At 38.0% G+C, this 21999-nt stretch overlaps 1 protein-coding gene across 2 annotated transcripts in view; it reads right to left on the bottom strand.

Moving 5' to 3' along the window:
• Positions 1 to 21999, bottom strand: part of PCSK5 (proprotein convertase subtilisin/kexin type 5) — a 229575-nt gene that overhangs the window by 185727 nt on the left and 21849 nt on the right. For both annotated transcript variants that reach the window (XM_058043218.1, XM_058043217.1), the window contains exon 2: positions 20016 to 20120. In XM_058043218.1, coding sequence (XP_057899201.1) covers positions 20016 to 20120 — 105 coding nt within the window. The remainder of the gene's footprint in view (positions 1 to 20015; positions 20121 to 21999) is intronic.

Genomic DNA, 21999 nt, shown 5'->3' with positions numbered 1-21999 from the left:
CAGACAATATTATGGAGAATATTATCAGTCCAAGCAATCATAAACATTGCAGCACTGCATACTTCCATTTTATATATACCTATATAAACTGGAATATACATCATTTGACACATAAAGATTATTCAGTATACATATATGCATGTGTTTCTACAAGATTTTGTATCAAATGAGCTAATCTGCAAGCCTCAGTATAGTAGGTGGTTATATTTTAGTGAAATATAGGTAAATATTTTTTTGTATTTTCTCCACTAGCTTTTAACAAAAGACTCTGTCTTGCAGGGCATGCCCCTGTTACATGCTGGAATTTGCCCATAGTTCCTATTTCCTCAGCTCCCAGCAAAATTAGGGGAAACATATGAAACAGTAATTTTGCAGAAGGACTGTGCAGCTTGTATGATCAGACTCAAACCCAGTAAAAGAAACAAAACTTGTCTTCCCACAAGACTTAATGATAATTTTATTGTATGCACAGAATAGCTCTAAGTAAAATAGCTGTTTAATTTCAAACAAATAAAGATATGGGCAAATGACACATTCGCCTAAGGATGCGTATGGAAAGGTAGTGCAGGCAAATGTCTAGATGGAATAGACTACAGAACATTTCAGCTGTAACGGAGGTACACTGATCATCTAGTCCAACTGCCTGATCAATTCAAGGATGAACAGAAGTTAAAGCACAGTACTGAGGGCCTTTTCCAAATGTGTCTTAAACACTGACAGGCCTGGGGCATCCAGCATGTCACTAGGAAGACTGATCTCTTTGATCAACCTCTTGGTACAAAAATGCCTCCTGAAGTCCAGTGTGAACGTCCCCTGAACTATTCCCACATCCCCCATCACTGGATACCAGGAAGAAGAGACTGGCATCTCCCTCTCTCCAGCCCCTCCTCAGGAAGCTGTACAGGGCAATGAGGCTGCTTCTGAGTCTCCTTTTCTTCAAACTAGACGAACCTAGTGTAAACCATTAGGACTCATTTTGTATAGTACAGATAGCCACATCAGTGAAAGGGGGAAGTCAAACTAACCACTCTCAGTCAGTGACCATGCACTGCTATGAGGGAGACAGTGCAGGATGTTAGACAGAGTAACCTGAAACATCCCACATGCCTGATCACCGTCCTAATTATAGCTCTGCCTGGAAGGTGTTTAGCAAATCCCTTATGTTGAGATCTGCTGATGAATTGTTTTTATTCTCAGGTTATATTGATACAAACTTTTAGAACTTAATTTAAACATCACTGGAAGACAATATACTCATCTGACAAGGATATGCATACAATTTTGTTTACCGAAAATATCACTGCCACTTAAATGGAAGAGTTTACTCTACCTTGTACAATCATTAGGTTATATTAATGAAAACAAGGTCAAGACTCAAAAGTTATATTATTATTGGAACACATTAGCTTTGAGTATTTTATGGGTACTCATCCACAAATTACTGTAGAATGCCTGGGATATTTTGGATTTGTTTGATCCTGTATGAAAGGAGCTCATTTACATAAAAATAATATTTCTGGAGTAATTAATTATACAGATTCTCATTTCTTGCCAAAAGGTGAGTCTATGCAAACAATGAAGTTCATTTTAACATTTCCATAAAGTCACACTTACTGAGAAGTAACAAAAGACATTTTCCCATTGACCTCAGCCTCAAAAGTTCCATTTTCTAAGTGTCTAGAAATCAAAGCCAAGCCAGACTGGAGACCAAACTATTTTTAAAAATCACCCTTTTCAGTCTCCTCAATTCAGCACTCATAGTATTGTTTTGTGCATGATCCAGCTCTTCTTCACAGACCTGCATGGAATACTGCTATGGCAATAAAACTGTCTGAGCTAATTCAAGCACTCTTTTTCTCTTTAAGTGACATTCATTTGAAATGAAATGTTATCTCTTAACAAAATGAATCAAAACTACTTTCTACCATTTTTAGCCTCATTGATTCAATAGAATTCTTGGGGAAAAACCCCCATGTAGGTATGCTGCAGTAAGACCTCTCTTACCCAGAGCTCTAACTGTGAAAATAAAATATGATAAATGAAAAAAACCTTACATGGTGGGGGAAAAAACCTACCAATTTATCAAAGCAGCATGATTTTTCACATACAAACTTGGTTGGGAAAGATAATTTTTTCAAACATACCATGACAGGGTCTGCTTATATAAACATTTCAGAATTATTAAAAATGTGTCAATTCTAATATGTGAAAATGCCACTACTATACAGCAGAAGTTACAGGCAAGCTGAAGGTGTATTCCTTCCCATTTTGAACAAAAACTTGCTTGGGGTGAAAAGTTTTCTAATTCTGAAGTAAGTTACAAATTTCATACCAGAATCTGTGACATTTACGACAAAATTCAATGTGAAGGTGTGGATCTAGAGTCTGTGAAAAAGAGATCCTTCAGGTGCCACTCCTAATTGAAACTGTAACTGTAACCCTTGTACTGCCTCCTTCACCTCCATCTGTCCTACACCTGTAAGAAGAAACTGTAAATTCCTCCCCAGATAACAAGGGAGGAGGCGCCACAGGAACACGACAGATTAAAGAGAAAAAGAGAGAGAACACCCGCACAGAGCACATGGAAGATAATGCCCAGTAAACAGATCAAGAGGGGCTACCTCATCCCATGGAGAGCAGGCACTGAAGAGCAATGCAGCAGTCACTCGGAGTTTGTCTGCAGACAGACTGCTCCGGGCAAGCACCCTCCCTCCCTCCCTCCCTCCCTCCCAGTCAGACGGCCTCATGCGGCATCTGCCACACTTCACTCCTTACTTGCCTAAGGATCCTCAACACTCCTACATGTGAGTTCTGAAAGACCCTGCTACAAAAGGACAGAATTGAGGATAGCACACTCTGAGATAAAATATGAGACTGTGCTATTCTGTCCCAGAATAGGCCATAGGAAAAAAATTGCTCCAACAGTTACAGTGTACCTCCAGTGGTCAGTGTACCTCCACTACAGCTGAAATGTTCTGTAGTCTATTCCATCTAGACATTTGCCTGCCATCCAGAGGGACACTGGCAGAGTTGTGAGGTGAGCAAGACCAAGTGTGAGGTCCTGCACCTGGGTCAGGGTAAACCTCAATACAGGCTAAATGAGTGGATTGAGAGCAGCTTCGCATACGGGTGGATGAAAAACTGGAGATGAGCCAGCAACTCGCACTCACATCCCAAAAAGCCAGCTGTATGCTGGGCTATATCAGAAAGCTATACTTCTCTGCTTTACCCTCTGCATCCATCTCTGGGGTCCCCAGCATAAGACAGGCAGAGGAAGGCCACGAAGACGGTCAGATGGCTGAGAACCTCGGCTATGAGGAAGAACTGAGACAGCTGGGATTGTTTAGCCTAGAAAAGGTGTTTGGGGAGATCTTATTTCAACCTTCCTGCTCGAGGGGGACATATGGGAAGGATAGGAAGGTCTCACAATCAGGGAGTCAGTCTAGGATGTGGAGTAGTGGTTTAAACAGAAAGAGAGTAGGTTTCGATGGGATATTAGGTAATGTGAATGTTCTTTATTCCGAGGGTGGTAAGGTACTGAACAGGTTGCCCAGAGAGGCTGTGGATGCCCCCATCCATGGAAGTGTTCAAGACCATGTTGGATTGGACTCGTTGGATTGGACTCTGAGCAGCCTGGTCAAGTGAAAGGTGTTCTTGCCTATGGCAGGAGAGTTGGAACGAGATGATCTTTAATATCCTTTCCAACCCAAATGATTCTACGATTCTATGTTTCTAATAAAACAAATAAGCATCTTAGTTGTCCTGTCATTAAGTTTTCTGTGCTACCAGCTCTACTTTAGTGTATAATTTGACAACATTCTGTTTTTCCATTTCACCTTGTAATGAAAACAAAAGGTCAATGACTTAGGGTAAAGTGAGGATGACATATTAATATCCAAGGGCCGCACCTAGGTTAGTGAACAAGAGATGCAAGCCATTACTCAGGAGTGCAGGAAAGATGATGAAGACTATTGACACACCTCTTGCTAACTATGTTCAGTCACAAAGTGAGACCCTCAAAAATTTGACTTCTCATCCTAAAAAGAATTTTGTGTCATTTTTGATCACAATTAAAACCCCAGCTATCTTCTTAGCCTATTATTCTTCGACTCACAATAGCAACAGCCCCTTTGCACCATAAAAATAGATGAAGATAATTGATAAAGTAGATGTTGACATATGTAAAGACCATGGAAAATTACTGCAGATACCATTTCACAAATGTAGGGGTCTAAAGTTAGATAAAAAGTTATTGACTCCAGCAGTGCTATATGATGCATTCTTGCTAATAAAGAAACTGTTTCTTCAGCAAGGGTCAATGACAATCCACAATCAAAGCAGTTGTCAAAATTATGTTACATATTCTGAAAAAAACCAAGATAAAATTAGAAACAGATGTTAATATAGACAGAGCAGAAACCAAAAAAGCAGAGAAGAAAAGACAGCAGATAATCCTTTAAATTACCACTTAACTCCAAAGATACACATCTTGCGCAACAGCAGGCCAAGCTACTGCAGTGTCTCCCATGGACCAAAGCTGAAATTCAATGCACATTTTTCCACCTCATAGCCACAAAAAAGCCAGTCAGTCCTGGTATGACTTAAGTGGTTTTATCTGCTTTGCCATGTATTTGTGATCAATTGTAGCAGTATAGCCATAGTTCCACATCCATGAGTTACAAGAATCCACAGCTATGGATTTTAACGGGACTGAAGTGTTCTTCAACCCATACATATCAGCCTAAAACTATGTGGAAAAAAGTCTTCTTCCTTTATGAATAAGACTGTAGAGGAATAAATTGTGAAGAAAAAAGGGAACAACCTGGCTAGTGATGAAGGAAGACAGGCTCTGTACTGAGGTAATTTAATAGCAGCCAGAGCTGCTGGGAAAGACAAAAGCATCACACTGAAACTCAGGAGAAGCTCAGCATATCTGCTGCTGGCAAGGATCTCTGTACAACTGGAAAACCAGGGAAAAATCTGAAGCAAAAGGACTCAGGTTTTCTCTCCTTGGGGAAGTCTTGACAAGTTTTCTACTCGCAGACACAGTTGCAGTAACTGATGATGAACGTGGCTACAGCCACTGCCCAACCTCCACCCTTCTAGTGTATTGTACCACAGCTGACCATAAAGGAGCTCAAAATTACAGGATTGAAATCAAACAGCAGCCTTGTGGGAGAGCTGAAGACAAATTTCAGGGAGTCTGGGCTCCTGGACAGTGGCTTCCAGCAGCACCAGCCCCAGATGTCATAAGCAAAGAACAAGCATCTAAAGTAGTTGGGGATTTTTCCCTTCCTCAGATCTGAAGTGGCCTAACCAGCCTGGATGCTCTGATTCTGTTTCTAAAATAATTCAGTCTTAGAATAGTGAGGAAAAGTCTTTAGAGCATGAGCTTAAAAGCAACTTCTATATTTATACAAGGTAGTTTATATTTTTTAGCCATAGGTCAGACACTTCACCTTAGAACAACTCAAGACCTACACGCTCATGATTCTGAACACAATTTTAAGAGAACTCTTAATTGATAGGTCTGTTTGGTACAGTACCTAAAGCTCTGCTTACACCATTGAATACAATCAGTATTAGTATCTAGAAATACCTAGTTGTGGGATAATATAACCATCTTTTCACCATTTCCATACAGTGAGAGGATTAGTATTAGTATCACTCTGAATGTAAACTTTCATGTTACAACTCCCTAAAACTTCATGTTCTTAATAAATTAAAAGGCTGATCCAGTGCCCACTAGAGGATACAACTTTGAGTTCTCTAAACTTCATTAGCTTTGGAATCTAACATCTGGCATCCTAGACAGCTGAAATATCTTGGATTTCATGTCTGTATTACTGTAGCAATTATTTTATATATTAAAAAAACCTGTTGAAATTTCTGATGGGATATTTTTCTTTTCTTAGGTTAGTCCTTCAACTCATGTCATAAATCATTTAAGTCCTTCAGACATCTGCATGCGCCTACTTTAGGGTGGCCTTAACTCATTTTGTTACATCTTAGGAAAACAAATCTCTACCACAGGGTTAAATTCAAATGTCAAAAATAGCAGCGTAATTCCAAAAGTGTTGATTCAGTCAAGAGTTTCCCATGGTTTCAACTGTCATTTAGAAAATTCACTGAGAGTTAGCAAGACAGTAAAAGTATTCCATAATTAAGGGATATGTAATATCCATCAGTGGTATACTGGACTTAAAGTAAATTCACCTCCTGAGTAGACTGTTCACTGACCAAAACCCCCTTAATAGAATGTAAGGAAGTATCACAAATAACCTATTTCCAGCACTTTCGCTTAATGTTGTTTTGTCACATAAGTCTGACATGGAAAAATTCAGTCACAGAACATATACTAAATATCAAATTAAGCCATTTTCTGATCAGAGTACTTTACACCACAGAAAAACTTGATTCCATTTGGGTTTATTTGATTGTGTCTGTCTTGCTATTTTTTATTCTAAATCATAGGAAAAGGATAAAGTATTTTTTTCCAAGCTGACCCTGTTTATAGTATATACTTAGAAGTAGTATTTAAAATTTAGAATTGAGGCAAAGTGCTTATACTAAGATTCAGTTTTAGAGTTTTGCTGCATTTTACATTAAATGGAAGTATCAGTGGCATAATTTACAGCACCCCATTTCCCTAGTTCCTTGGCATTTCAGATGCCTTTGTAGTACTTGATTACTGCTCTTATTTAAAATCATGGAATCGTAATGCTGGAAGAGACTCTTGAAATAATCAAGTCCAACCATCTACCACTACCACTTTGTTCAACATTAAATCATGTCCTTTAGTGTCATATCCAGAGGGCTTATGACTCTGGGATATGGTATATCCAGGGATGGTGACTCCACTTTCCTGGGCTGTCTGCTCTAATGCTTTACAAACCTTTCCATATTTTCTTTTTTTTAAAATATGAAATCTAAACCTCCCTTGGCATGACTTGAGACCATTTCCTCTCATCCTGTTATTTGTTACCTGGGGGAAAAGCCCAACCCTCAGTTTCCTACAGCTTCCTTTCATGTAGTTATACAGAGCAGTAAGATCTTTAGTCTGTTTTTCTGCCAGCTAAACAACCCCAGCTGCCTCAGCTGCTCCTTATATGACCTACTCTCTAGAGCTTTCACCAGCTTCATTATCCATCTTGGGACTTGCTCCAGCACCTCAGTGTCTCTACAAAAGTGAAGGACCCAGAACTGAACACAGGATTTGAGTATGGCCTCACCAGTTACCTCCCTGGTCTTGCTGGCCACACAGTTCTTGATATAAACCAAGGACGCCACTGGCCTTGGCCACCAAGGCACACTGCTGACCAATGTTCAGCCACTGTCAAACAGCAACCCCAGATCCCTTCCTGCCAGGCAGCTTTCCAACCACGCTTCCCCCTGCCTGTAGTGCTGCATTGGATTATTGTGATCCAAGGGCTGGACCCAGAACTTCACCATATTGAATCTCACACAATTGGCCTCAACCTACTGATTCAGCTGACCAGATCCCTCTGCAGAACCCTCCTACCCTCCAGCAGAACAACACTCCTACCCAACTTGGTGTCATCTGTGAACTTGCTGAGTGTGTACTTGATCCCTTCACTCAGGTTGTCGAGGAAGATACTAAATAGGGCTGATCCCAACACTGAGCATTGGGGAACACCACCGTTTCATGGCCACTCTGTCTCTGATCTACCAGGTCAGGTCAATGGAGGAGAATTGTTAGCAGTTACCTTTGGAACTGCTGCCTTTTTCTGCCCTGAAACTCGTCTTACATTTGTCAGTGAACTTCACTGATATTAAAAGCTTGATTACTACCCCTCTTAAACATCATTATCAAAATGAACATCACCATTCAAAATTAACTGACAAAAACTACCTGTGAGAGACATGCAGCCAGCCTCCAACGAGACCATATCTCTCAGTTTCTGCATATCAGATAACAGAAAGGCTGGAGTAATGCTTGATTAACAAACTGGCTGATTACTTTCATTTATTTTAAACCTCCAGATGAACCAGGGGTAACATCACTGTTGCACCTTCAGGACGGTCCCTGTGCACATTCTGGCAATTGAAGTGTGTCCACAAACAGTCACTCCTAATTCACAACACTGGTCATATTATAAATTGAGAAAAAGAAAATAAAGATTGTTATATCCACAGCTATGATTTATGCGATAAATTGCATATACTAGATCTTTTTGGTCTCCAGTCACATGACTTCCAGGGTTGCAATGTGGTGTCTACAGTCTTCACAAAATTTCTTTCATCTATGTTTACTTCATTTGATAGCAATCTCTATGGCTATTTCTACACTGTCTTTCATTAGGAGAAAAGGACTTTAAATGGTCTAATATAAATGTGATTTTTTTCATATGATTACAATATAGGAATACTCTCTATACTAATAAAACAACTTTTTTCTAACAAAGATAAACTTCAAATGTACAAACGTGTATCTTTTGAAATATACAAACTGACGTTTTGTTTGATAGAATCTCAGATGTGCTGCAGAAGATGTCTGCTTTCATGAGGGAAGACATTTCAGAAGCTGCAAAAACTGCAATGGTTTTCATAAATCTTCCTATTACTAGTACTATTTTATTTCTAATCATTCATTCAGTTCCTTTACATGCTGGACTTTAGTTCATAAACAAACATATATTAGCATCAGGCAACAGCTTAAAAATCACTTGACTGCCTTTCCACTATTCCCCAGGACAGTGTGAAATTTGAGAGATGATATGTCAGGCTCCCACAACGTCAACTATTATCAAAATTCCATCTTCAGACTCTCTTCAAAGTGTAATTGGGCTCATAAAATGACAAACATCTTCACTGAGCAGGGCTGCAAAACTCTGCTGGTTTCCTTGATGTAAGGCAAGGAAAGTGTGTCAGTAAGGCAAGGACGCAGGAAAGAAGCCCAAATATGAGGAAGACAAAAACAGATCCACAAGAAAGTGGTATTCAGATGTCTTCTTAGCTGAGGACAAGGAAGTTTTTGAGGTCACAGTGTCCAAACAATATGCAGGTCACCAAACTGCTGTACTATATGATTCTTCAAACTCACAAATAGTTACAGGAATGTGAGCTGTCTGAAAGTTGAAGTTAAATAACTGGCCATAAAGCAAAACCAGAACATTTTTTAAACTTCTGGATACTTTGTATTGCTGGCAGATTTTTAACTAAAATTGGAAAAACTTCTAAAACCTACACTCTGCATCAAATAGAAATTAATTCAGATGCCACATGACATCTAATAAAGGAGATTTGACTGGATGATCAAAATATTTCCTTTTGATCTCACAGGCTATGAGTCTATTGGCATTTGCATTCTTGAGAACTAGTTTTTTAGCAACAGCCTGGAAGTCAAAAAAACTTTGGAATCCAGAAATTATGCTTTCATTATACAAAGTTGTTATAACACAAAGTTGTTACATATAAAACACAAAGTATATATAAATAAAAAGTGTGTGTGTGTGTGTGCGCGTGTGTGTGTGTGGGTGAGTGCCCGCGCGCGCATATATATGTATATATAAACACTAAGTTGTTATAACAGCTACAGATAAAACAGTGAATTGAGTCACAATTTAGTACAGCTACTTAAAAAGAAATTTTTAATCTGCATCATTTACAAAGTAAAGTTAAACCACTATTCTGGCCTTTATAGATATTTATATATAACTTCAGTACTAATGAGAGTGCCAGCATTTACTCTCTCTCTAAATAATTTTTTTTTTTTTGAAGGGAACAAAAAGGTCGAACAATAATGTAGGTTAAAAACAGGTTACATAAGTGATAGTCAACACACCAACAGATACAACTGCTTAAAGTGGATTACATGGAGAATGTAGGGTTTTTTTGTAATTACAAGAGAAATACAATTCCACAGAATTAAATACATAGCATTTGGTGTGCATTTGCCACTTGCCAGAATTTTTATTAAACTTTTATCATAACTTCCAGCCTTGTCCCTGTTTTGAGTCAGAAGCAGGAAGGAGCAAAGTAGTCTGATCAAGGCTGCATACATTCAAGCAGCAGAGCTGTGAACTGGACACAGCTGCCTGGCACCTCCTCTGAACCATTAAAACTGGTGAGGATCTGTTAAGAGTAAGCAGATCAGCCAAGGATGATGACTGGCTTTTCAGTGACAGTGGCTTTTCAAAATAACCCTAAAAGAAAGGATTACAAAAAATTGGGTAGAGGGGAGATTCTTTTGCATTGTTTTCGGGAGGATGTTTTTCCAGCTCCCTTTTCCTGCCTTCAAAAATCTGTGAATAACCTGTCAATAATCCCAGATATGACAAATTATCTATGTGTCTCATGATTTCTTGCTGTCCACCATTTAGAATAGCTGGGTGAGATAACAAGCACTGGAATTAAATATTATGGTCTTGCCTGTCAGAAGCAGAAAGATAGATGCATAAAAATCTTGATCCATTATGTCAGGAGTACACATTGCTGCCAGAATGTTTTCCAAGTGTAAGAGAGAGAGAAAAAAAAATTTTAATTCATTTTTTTATGAATGTCCTGCAATACAGCCTGTATCATCAACATCAGAGGAAGCTGGATCTCCTCAGGAAATGGTGTGTAGAAGCTGTTTTGTTAAATTTCTATACAGTCAGTTCTGAGATGTGCCTTTCCAAAATGTGTTTTCTTTCCATTTCTCCCTCTTTCCCTGCTGATATTTTGGCATTTGGCCTCACAGGATCAGCTGCTTCCAGAATGCTGCATCTTTCCACAGTTCAAAACTAGGATCTCTTCAGTTCCTCCTCTTCTGACACTTTCTGACACCCAGCAATTTTACAGCCCAGTAGCCAAACCACCAATTTGCTGTCTTTCTTAACACTCAATGCCAACTGACTTTAACAACAGCTTAAGCACACTTAGTGAAACACAAGACCACTGCAGCTGCCAGAGCTGCTGTCTTCACTATCAAGCTCTTAGAACACAGATTAAAAATTAGAGGACTAACTCCCCTTGGTTTTTGAAAAATATTTAGTTGTCCTATCATTTTTTACCTATAAATGCACTTTGCTGTTAAAAAACATAGGAGCAAGTACTGCTTTACTGGAACTGTAAAGAAACTCAAGTATTGACATCTACTAGCATCTAAGGACTGAGGATTGCAAATATCTTTTCTTTACAACCTTCTGCTTTTACATGTTTGTAGCTGCTATGATGAAATTGTCTTCTTAAGGTTTTCAATTTCTCACACCTAAAGTGCTTTTGCCATCATTAAGGCTGAGTAAAATCCTTTCGTGCTTCCTGAATTGTGTGAGGAATGTAACACCCTTTTCCTTTTTAGGTTCCAAACGGATTTTCCTTGTGTTTCTTGTTCATGAGTTTGTTTTCAAATGGCATTTGCACTTATAAAATAACATTGCACAAGTCTGTGATCTGCCTTCATATGCATTGTAGGTCCCTCCAATAGTGGTCTCACTTGGAGTGAGGATGAGCGTTTCCAGCTTGCATAGGAGAACAAACCAGACAGATGTGCCATTAAGCAAGAAAGCATTCTGACATGAGTAGTGCAGAGAAAATCTTATCCCAGAATGGACAGAAAAGCATCTAAACTGGAGCTGGAGCGAGGTGACTTTTAAGGTCCCTTCTAACCAAACCAAGTCACCCAATTGTAACAACTCAAAGATGTCTAATTAAGTTTGCCGTTCTTCATGCTGCACATACCTTTTGCACTCTCAGCAAAAGCAGCTGCAAACTCTACTAGTCCCTGCTCAAATCAGCTGCTAACTCTCACAGTGTGCTGCACCATACTGATGTGTATGCTGCTCAAATAACTTCTCCAGACTTTAACTCCATGATGCTAACATGTGTGATGCTAACATGTCCTCTGATGAAGCAACAGATGGACAAAGTCTTTTTTCCTCCTTGTTTTTGTTATTTTACTGATGTACAGTCAACTGTGCACTTATGATATCCTGGACTGTTTTAACACTTATAAAATATAAGGGTGGAAGGAACCAAAAGAAGTATTGATGACTAATTATCTGTATCTTAAGTACTTTAACTTTGTAGAACAAGATATCAAATGCAAAATGCAATTAGGTCTAGTACGATGTTTTTCTGAATTTATCCATTGCTGGGATTAGCACTGCAGCTCCAGCAGTCTGCACAAGAAAATTGTAACTATTATCACATATGAACCCTACATTTAGTTCCTAAGGTACGTAAATGTGTTTCAGTTGAGGTTCCTCTAGTGACAGTGAAGGGAAACACAGTGACAGTGAAGGGAAAAGTACAAGACATTTTTCCCCACTTTGCCCCCAAATTCAAGAGGTATGTTACATTTAGAATCTTCATCTTACTATGTGAACGTAGCATTGCATTACATCAACTTTCAGAAGTACTTGTTCCCTACACAGCAAAAGCATGCTCTGAAGGGAGTTTTCCCCCCAGTTATTCCTAAAGAATATTTCTATATATTTTTATTTCTATATATTTTTTATATTTCCTAAACAAGTTTCTGTAACAAGACCTAGGCTATAGTTGGAAATAATCTCACTGGTTCTAACCTCTGCTCAACATGTTTGTAGGAAATAATTTTAAAAGGAGAATACACTCTACAAAACAAAAGCCAAGGAGTTCGATTGCCACAAGCCCCAGATTCACCAAGTCCAGAGAGGGCAAGGAACATGATTTCTCAAAGGAAAAATCCCCTATGGTTTGAACAGTTCTAAGCTAAAATCCAGCTACAATTCAGCCAATGATTTTAAATTGTTGAGACTTACATGCTCAAGACATATGTTGGTCTGCAAAATTCAGAATAGACTATTTATATTTTTTTTTTTGTCTTAATAGCATGAGTCCCTTGCAAAGGCCCAGGTCATTGCATATATATGGGGACTTTTGCTTTTGCCTCTCTAAAACCAGAAGGCTCCAAGTACATCAAAGTCAGAGACAAATAAAATCTGTATCATTTCCACTATTCTTGGTCCAGAAAGTTTTAGTTACTTCTATGAAGAGATTGCTGAGTCCTTGCCTGCTACTTTAGAGTCACCCAAAATCTCTCTCATTGACCATGTAGGCTAGAGACCTTAATAGCAGCTCTACCACAATGCCTAAAGACTGATGAGCAGTGGAATGGGATTACTGACAGCTGTCCAACACTGTTGGACAGCTGGTCCAACATTAGGAAGAAGAGCAACCTAAAATTTGGTGTTTTCTGCACAGGGAACAGTGTTCTGTCTGTGGAGGATACAAAACCAGGGTAAGGATGAACCTCGGGTGACTGTAATCTAAAAATGAAAAGCCAATATCACACTAATATATAGGGCCTTCCCTTTTTATTCTACTGGCCAAATCCATTGCTTCTATAAGAGGAAGCATCTGTTCTTCAGCCAACAAATTTTGTCACATAATGGTAATTTCTCTTTATTTACAATAGGTAGAAACATTTAATGAAGTTAATTGTAGCACTAGTGAGACAAGTTTATTTCTGAAGAACAAAAGCTTTTTTAATGTCTAACTAATAACTGATTTGCTGTTTGTACTTAAACAAAAAAAATAGTCATTGAAGCTTCCTAGTGAAATTACCTTTTAACGTTTTCTACTAGAAGCACCAAAATGGCCAGCAGGAATTCAGTGTAATAGTTTTAGAAGAGGAAAATATTCACTGTTGGGGAATACGGATGTTTTTATTGAAATATATTACTGCATTCAATTACCTACACTTAGATTTCCCTTTCATCATGATTTCACATGATTTCATCATGATTTCATCAGTTGTTGGCATCTGCCTCAAAGGAGCTTTGACCCCTCAATATATCTAATTTCAAGTACATTAAAAAGATGTATTAGATTAGATTCCATTTTTTCACTTGTGTCATTTTACAAAACTCCTTGGCAATTAAAATCTCATTGTTATCTTCTGGAAAAGAATTGCAGATTAGTTGAGGGGTTTTAACTTGCTGACTTCCTAATTAATGCAGCAAATGAGGAATTAAATCCTCCTCTCCCACCCATCGGAAAAAACGAAAACATTATTTTGCAGGATTCTAGTCTTTAATTATTTTCATATAATTAATTTCTTAAGATAGTAAAGAGATGAGGAAGGAACCTGATAAAACTCAGGATGGCAAGGAGAAGAGTCAGGATTTTTACCAGGGTTCTTTTTGAGAAAGAAACAACATTCTGGTCCAGCACTGGGTTTCTGTGATGTTGCAAAAACTTGATTAAAATGGTGAGGCACTGAACATATTGTGTTGCTGCAGAACCCACCTGGAGTGCTGCATTCAACTCTGGGGTCCTCAGTACAGGAAGACTTGCTGGGATTGAGCCCAGAGAAGGGCTGCAAAATGGTTTGTGAGCTGAGGTACCTCTTCTATTTGGAAAGGCTTAGAGAGGTGAGGCTGTATATCCTCAGGAAAAGAAGGCTCCAGGGAGACCTTATTGAGGCTTTTCAGTATGTGTAGGGGACAAATAAGATGGGGACAAACTTTTTAGGAGGTCTTGTTGCTACAGGACAAGGAGAAATGATTTTAAACAGAAAGAGGGTTGATTCAGACTAGATATAAGGAAGAAATTGTTTACAATGAGAGTGGTGAAACCCTGGATCAAGTTGTCTAGAGAGAATAGGCAGATGTCCCATCCCTTGAAACATTCAAGGTCACAACAAACAGAGCTCTGAGCAACCTGATCTAGTTTAAGATGTCCCTGCTCATTGCAGGAAGGTTGGACTAGATGACTTCCAAAAAGTTTCTTCCAACTTGAACCATTATAGAATTCTGTGATAAGGGAAAAACCTGCTACAAAATGCAGCTCCTTTATTGCTATACTCACTGGGATTTATCTCCATCTTTATTTTAGGTCTAGGTGCATTCTGAACTGCTGAATAGTCATTACTGAGTGATGAATAAAAACAAGTGTGATGCAGCCTCATCAAGCAAAACATATTCTTGATTCCTGCTGAAGCAACACTTATTTCCCAGGGATGAATATAGTTTGAACTAAAACTAACATGACATTCACCCCTATAAGTACAGGTTTTAATTACCATAAAGAAAACAAACAAACAACCAAATAATACAAAATTTACAGCACAATGAACAGTTAGAATAACTAGCAGGATCTACTAGAATTCTTATCAGTGAACAGCAACTTCATATTTCAAAAAGCCCTAAAAAAAAATCCTAGTTGTAGGACTATTTGCTCATATTTACATGAAACTAATTAATACTCCAGAAGCAGGTGATATAGAGAGATACTGCAATTTCCTCTGATTCATTGTGATTCAGTTCATGCTTTAACTCACCCAGTAAAAGGCTCTTTGAAAACAGCCAAACCTATTCTTGATTTTTACTAAGTTAAAGATGTAAGGATTGCTCATGTACAAGCTTTTTCAGGTAATTAATTACAGGGACCCCAGTGGTAAATATTGGATTATTTAAGAACTTACTTAAACTTCCAGTCAAACTCTGAACATGAAAAGAGCATGACGGTTCCTATTATTTTGCAACCATGTAGCATCTTACTGATTCTTGGTCCCTGTGTGTTTGTACGTTTTATGGCTAACCATGCAGACATCAGTAACTTACCTGGTCCCACTGTTTAACTGTTGTGTTATCCTGTATGTCTAACAAAATCTTTTTGTTCACTAAGGTTTAACAACTAACTACCACCTTACCCATAACAACATTCTCATCTAATTTCTCCAAGCTTCAAATCCATGGTGATGGCTTTAAAAGCCCCAGGTTACTCATGGCTACTACAGCTCTGCTTTCCTTTGCAATCTCATGAACATAACTGTTCTACCAATAATAAGGACAGGCTTCTGGCATTACTTTCCTATCCTCTGAAAACAGCCCATATCATTTGTGAAATCAAAGAAATTATGCTTGCCAGCATTTTACATGCTGGCACCATGAGTTCTGTTTATCTTGATTTGGCAAAGATAAGGCTTTCTCCTCCTTCATACTCCTACACTCTGTGTGGGGTTAGATCAGGCTGCATAAAATATTAGTGTCTGGGAGTGATGTTTTCCCTGGTATTCTGATCCTGGCGTACAGCTGACAAAGGCATGACACTACTGCAAAATTGTGCTCAAGCAGAGTATCTTCCTTATGTAAAGGTAGCCTTATTTCTTATTTCTTATTTCAATAAGACTGTAAATCTCTCTGGTCCTATCTTGTGTAGTCTTTATGTTTTTATGACCCATCAAACAGAATTCCAACTCCAAATAAACCTACCCAAAATTCATTAAAATTAGAAAAATATGAGATGCCATCTTAGTAGAGATTGATAAAGATGCACTATCCTCCAAAGTTGGCTGATGTCATACTTAACAGGAAAACAAATTATTCATTCCCTGGTTTTTAGCATTACTGTGGGCCAGATGTCTTTTTCAGATCTCTGTTGTGATGGGAAACTCTGGGGACCTCATGAGAAAAACAGAACAAACTTTAGTATATCTATTTGAGTATATTATCAATCTTTTATCTGCCGTCTATTACCTTAAGAACAGTCATCTTCTAGGATTATTTACGCTACCAATTCTGTGGGATATATTTTGCCATATGAATCACAAATTTGATTATCACAGCTCTTCACTAAAAACTCTTCATTTTATGTAACAGTTCAAAATAAAAAGATAAATAAAATAAAAATTCCACCTGTGCTGTGCATTTAATTTGCATGCACTGTTGTCATGCATACACACTTCAACTCTCACATTTCATTGGAATTGCAATCTCTTTACTAATAGAAAAGCTCCACCTGGTTTCCCTTATTGTTTTTATTAATGAAAAGTCTGGCCTTCAGACTGCAGTTTCAATCTTTGCTTAAAATATTTCCCACTTTATGACTCTTGATTTCACTACTGCAGCAAACCCAGAGGCATGCCTCAGCTCTTCCTTCTCAGTCCTAGAAATGCTGTAATAGTCTGGTTTCAGTAGATTGTCTACCATCAATACACTCAACTGTTTAATAGCTGAATTAGAGCTTCCTGATACCTTTCAACTATGGACTCATTCCGTATATCTTCCCACTTATCTTTTGCTCCTACTCCTATTGTTTCATGCATTGTAGTATCACCAAAATAACTCTGCAGATCAAACTGTGAAGCTAAAAAAAGCTTTTGATTTGTGGTGTGGTGCTCTCATTGACCCGTGTCAAAGGCCAACCACAAACAGCACATCTGGCTAGGGAGACCAGAAACCTCTGTTAATAGATTTCATTCAGTTGGCTTTGGTCTCTCCTTTAAATCCACAGACTTCTTCCACTTCTGTGTTTTCCCATTAGGACACGCAGAACACCGCATAACTATTCACTGGCTGAGAAAGATGATGAGAAAAAAGCCACGTTTCAAATTTTCTCCATTACAATCTATGTTAAGGGAATTACAGCCTTTCTCGTTCATCTTTTCCTAAAATTGTTTAATCTTTTTCTTCGCTAAATGACAACACGTAGCACTGCGAGGTAAGGATGTGGATGACAATTGACAAAACTGTGTTATATTGCATATCCTTTACCTTTTCATCTAAATACAGATGATATGAGGTTAATACAGGCTAACGCTGGGGAAAGTGTCAAAATGTGCAACCCACATGTCTTCAGTTTATCACAGAATCAAAAAAGGCTGATAAACACCTCAAAGATCATCAAGTCCAACCTTTGATCAACCCCCATCTTGTTAACTAGGCCACAGCACTATGTGCCACACCCCAGTTATTATGTTCCCTGTTGCATTTATTCATATTGTTTATAACAGTGTCAAGAGGCTTTTCCAGAAGAAGAAAATCAAACAAAAGATTTTCAAAACAATTCATTAATTTAAATCCACAAAAACAAGATTTTCTATTAGTTCTACATCTTTCATTGTGCATTCACACAATGACATCAAACACTATCCATTAAAATAATTCAGAAATACCAAAATTCATCATTTCTTCCATTATATGCAGGCTATTTACATAACAAATGGATACTCAATCAGAATTCCATCCTTAAAAATTTTGTAAAGGAACAAATTAATGATCCGTGTTTGATGCAACACAGAACAGGCTAATTCCACGTGCATGTAAAAGGGAGAGCTTTTTCAGCATTAAGTTAATTACCATTAAATTATTTGGAAAGTAAACAAACCTCAGTGTTTCTTTGTTCCCAAATAGCCACGCTGACTAATCTGCAGCAAATATTTGCATTAGATACCATTCCACTCATAAATACAGTAGTGTGCAGTACTTGCAAATTCTCACAGCAATGCAATGTGCCTTATATATATTATTACACCTTTTGTTTTAAAAGAACTAGCTTATATAGAATAATTAACTTGCCAGTCTGCTTTAATAATCATTAAATGTTATACACACTGAGGACAAAGTTGCCTTTATGCTACAAATACAAGTCCATTTACTGACATGTCCGCAGCCACATAAGAGTTCCCAAACCTAGGTTCAGTGAAGCAGTCACAAAGTGAATCACACAAACACTTCTTGCCAGATATAGTTATTAGAACATCAGCTTCTCTTTGGGTACAGAATCATAAACAGGGTTGGGTACCTTGTACAACCCTCACTAGAACTTCTCAATATTGAAGTGATACGTAATGGTTCCGAAATTTAGAAAGTCTATACCAAAAGCAGCACAGATTGGAGACAAGACCTAAACAGCATAATAAACAAATGATCATTTTGATTTTCTGCTGTGTTCTGCCTCAGAGTCTCTCACTATTCTAGCCAAAGTAGTCTGGACTGCCTGCCAGAGGTGCAGATGGAGTATCTGGAAGCTGGGTGTAACATCACAGTTTACAGTGGTACATGCATGCAACTCCTGCATTGGTGTGTTAATTGCTCCACCTTTGTACATATGGAAAGAGCATGGACTGATGCAGATGTGAACACTTACTCTTCCTTTTGCATTTTTACCTATACTTACCCTCAGGGTAGTATAAAAGGGTATACAGTATACTGAGGGTTTATGCTCACCCTCAGTATACACTGCTCAGCAGAGCTGCTGGTGCTCTCAAAGGGTTAAGCAGTTCAGGCCTATCAACAGAGCATTGAGCACAGTTTTTTTGTGCACATTCCTAGTATTGTCCCATCCTCAAGAGGAACTTCAGACCTAAACACAGTTTTCCAGATGGCAGAAGTATTCCTCTATGATGCTCAATTTGTACAGTGCTCAAACTCTTTCACCAGTAACTTTTACTTCTCATAAATGATTTGTTGAGTAAAACCTGACAAACCCTTCACAGAGAACATTCATCATCCAATAATTTAAAAAAGCTTGACTCTGTTATTACCACACCAGGGGCCTGGGGGTTTGTTGGCAAGACTTCATTGCATGAACAGCATAAAAAAGCTAATGGGATCCTCAACAAACTTTTTTTCTAAAAGAAAACCAGAGGCAATACAATTCTGCAGTCAGTGAATAAGCTACTAATCACTGAAACTAAAGAATTCAAACAAAAGTGTGTTGTGGGTAGGATACATGAAGATATTATATTTAACTATAAACCAGTAATTAAATTGCGTTGACAGCTACCTATTATAGTGTATGCTACAAAAAAAGGCACCATTTTTCATGCAGATCTTAAAATTAAGATCAGTTAAACTACCAAAAGGGCCACAGAAAAGAGTACTCCTTTTAATCCCTTGTAGACCAAGTCCAGAAGAAGACAAGAAAAAAAGCAAGAGAAACTTTCCTCTGAACAGTGTACCATCCCACATTGCCCATTTTTATTTTTAAAGCTGGTTGCTTCACAGAAGAAATCTGCAGACATAGATCTTACGTGTGTGGTTTTGCAGAGAAGCACAGTAATTAGTGCATTATCAAAATTCAAGTACTCATCTAGGAACAATCGTGCACTTTCTGTTCCAAGAATAGCATATACTTAATAGCATGGTATCTTCTTCACTTTGTTTTAATGAGAAGTAGAACCTTAGAAAACAGATAGGGTAATTCTTGTAATGCTATATGCCATTCAGGTGAATGTCCTCTGGTACAGTATTTCATATAAAAAATGCAAAGGCTTTTTCCTTAGACACATGCATGGATTTTCTTACCTTTGGTTCCATTGAAATGAAGCTGTGGGTACCTCTACTTGAGAGAACTGACCTTTTAATTGTTTTACTATGGTAGAAGTGGTAGTAGTCCTTCAATGTTCCAATCTGTAAGAGCAGAAAAGAAAAAAAAGGAGTGGAAGACTTAATTTAATGAAACTGGTTTCCTGTTTTTCATTTTGGAAAGTCTATAAATTATGCAATTTCCTCTGAGCTGAAATGTTACTTGAACCCACTGATCATCTTTCAAAAGAAGGACATATGATATGAAGTAGATGAAGTATCCTTGAGGCAGTAACTGCACAACCAAAGATTATAACTGAGCTGCTTAGTCTGGCTATATCTACCTTTTTAATGTTTAATTTATATGCAGTACTTCAGGTAATTCTATATCAATCTATATCCAAACTTGTCCTCAAACAGCAAGTATAAAAATCATTAAATGGCATTCCATTTAGTTTGCTTAACGAAATGTACTGTAAAACACACTAGACTTGGTTACTTACATAATTAAACTATAAAAAGGACATTCACAGCATTGGACTACACAACAGTAATAGTTTTCCTGTTCTATCGAATGAGAGCAAAAAGTACAAGAAAGAAAGATGGTAATAGTAACTTCATAGGATAATATGCAATTTTCAAATGGTGCAATAAAAATGCTTCTTACTCATCCCTTCAGTACGCAATAGAAATACCAATACTGAAGTGACATGGCGTTCACAATTTGAAAAACTAAATCTTCCTTTCCACAGTCATCAATATGTCTGCTTTCATTTTTCATTTTTAACATGAAACTTCAGTTTCACTCACCTACAAATATTCAATCTCCTTGTCTTTGGGAGAATGCCCCTCCAGCTCATTTGGAATTTTACCTACTAGCACACTGCAAATCTTGTAAGATATTTCCTAATTTAGTTTCAAGTTCTTCAATGGTGAGCAAAAAAGGGACAATTGAGACTACTGTAATTTCAAGTTAAAACTCAGTGACTTGATGAAACAGGCTTGGCTTTCCAAATAGAGCTAAATGATATCACCAAAGAGGATGGAGCAACACTTGAAAACATTCACCTTAAAAAAACCCTCAGATTTCTTAATTTGCATCTATAAGAATACACATGCAGGAAACTTGAGTAACGACTTGAAGAGAACTGGAAGTAAGTCACTCACAAATTCCAAGAATATTTAGAATATTAGAAAACAAAAATCTTGGGAAAATTTGAAAGTAGACTACAAAGAAAAGACTGATATTGATAGAAAAAAGCAACAATTTAAATTAATTCACTTCACAGAAAAAAACTGGATCTAGGATATTAACACCAGTCAGTGTGGGTGGTCCATCAATATCTTTATTTTGGAAGAGTAACTTATGTCTAGTGTAACAAAAATACCAAAACATTCCATTAAATCAATTTAGTTTATCATAAATTAAATAGGAATTGGTTTGTCTAAGACTAATGAGTATATCAGTAGTAGAGCAATTTTCATGCTGCCTTTTCTCTGAAAGGCAATTCCAGTTGAACTGGCACACCTCCACAACACAAGTGAGCTCAGTTGTAGAGAACCAGGTTACATCTGGCTGGTGGCCAGTCAACAGTCCTGCTCCTCAGGGCTCAGTCCTAGGACCAGCTCTATTCAATATATTTAACAACAATCTGGATACAGGATTTAAATGCTCCATTATCATGTTTGCTGATGATACCAAACTGGGAGCTGCTGTTGATCCTCTTGAGAGACTAAAGGCCTTGCAGATGCATCTGGATAGGTCAGAGCTATGATTAATGGGATGAAATTTAAAGCTGAAATGCTGGATTCTGCGCTGGGGATTAAGTAACACCAGGACAAGTGTAAAATAGGAGTGAAGTGGCTGCAGCACAGCCCTGCAGACAGCAACCTATGGGTGCTGGCTGATAAGAAGCTAAGTGTGAGTCAGCCATGTACGTGGGCAACCACGAGGCCAAACTGCAGTACCTGGAGTACCTCAAAT

This window comes from Melospiza georgiana, chromosome Z, assembly GCF_028018845.1.
Source record: "Melospiza georgiana isolate bMelGeo1 chromosome Z, bMelGeo1.pri, whole genome shotgun sequence".
NCBI classification, from domain to species: domain Eukaryota; kingdom Metazoa; phylum Chordata; class Aves; order Passeriformes; family Passerellidae; genus Melospiza; species Melospiza georgiana.
This window is presented reverse-complemented; position numbering and strand designations above follow the sequence as displayed.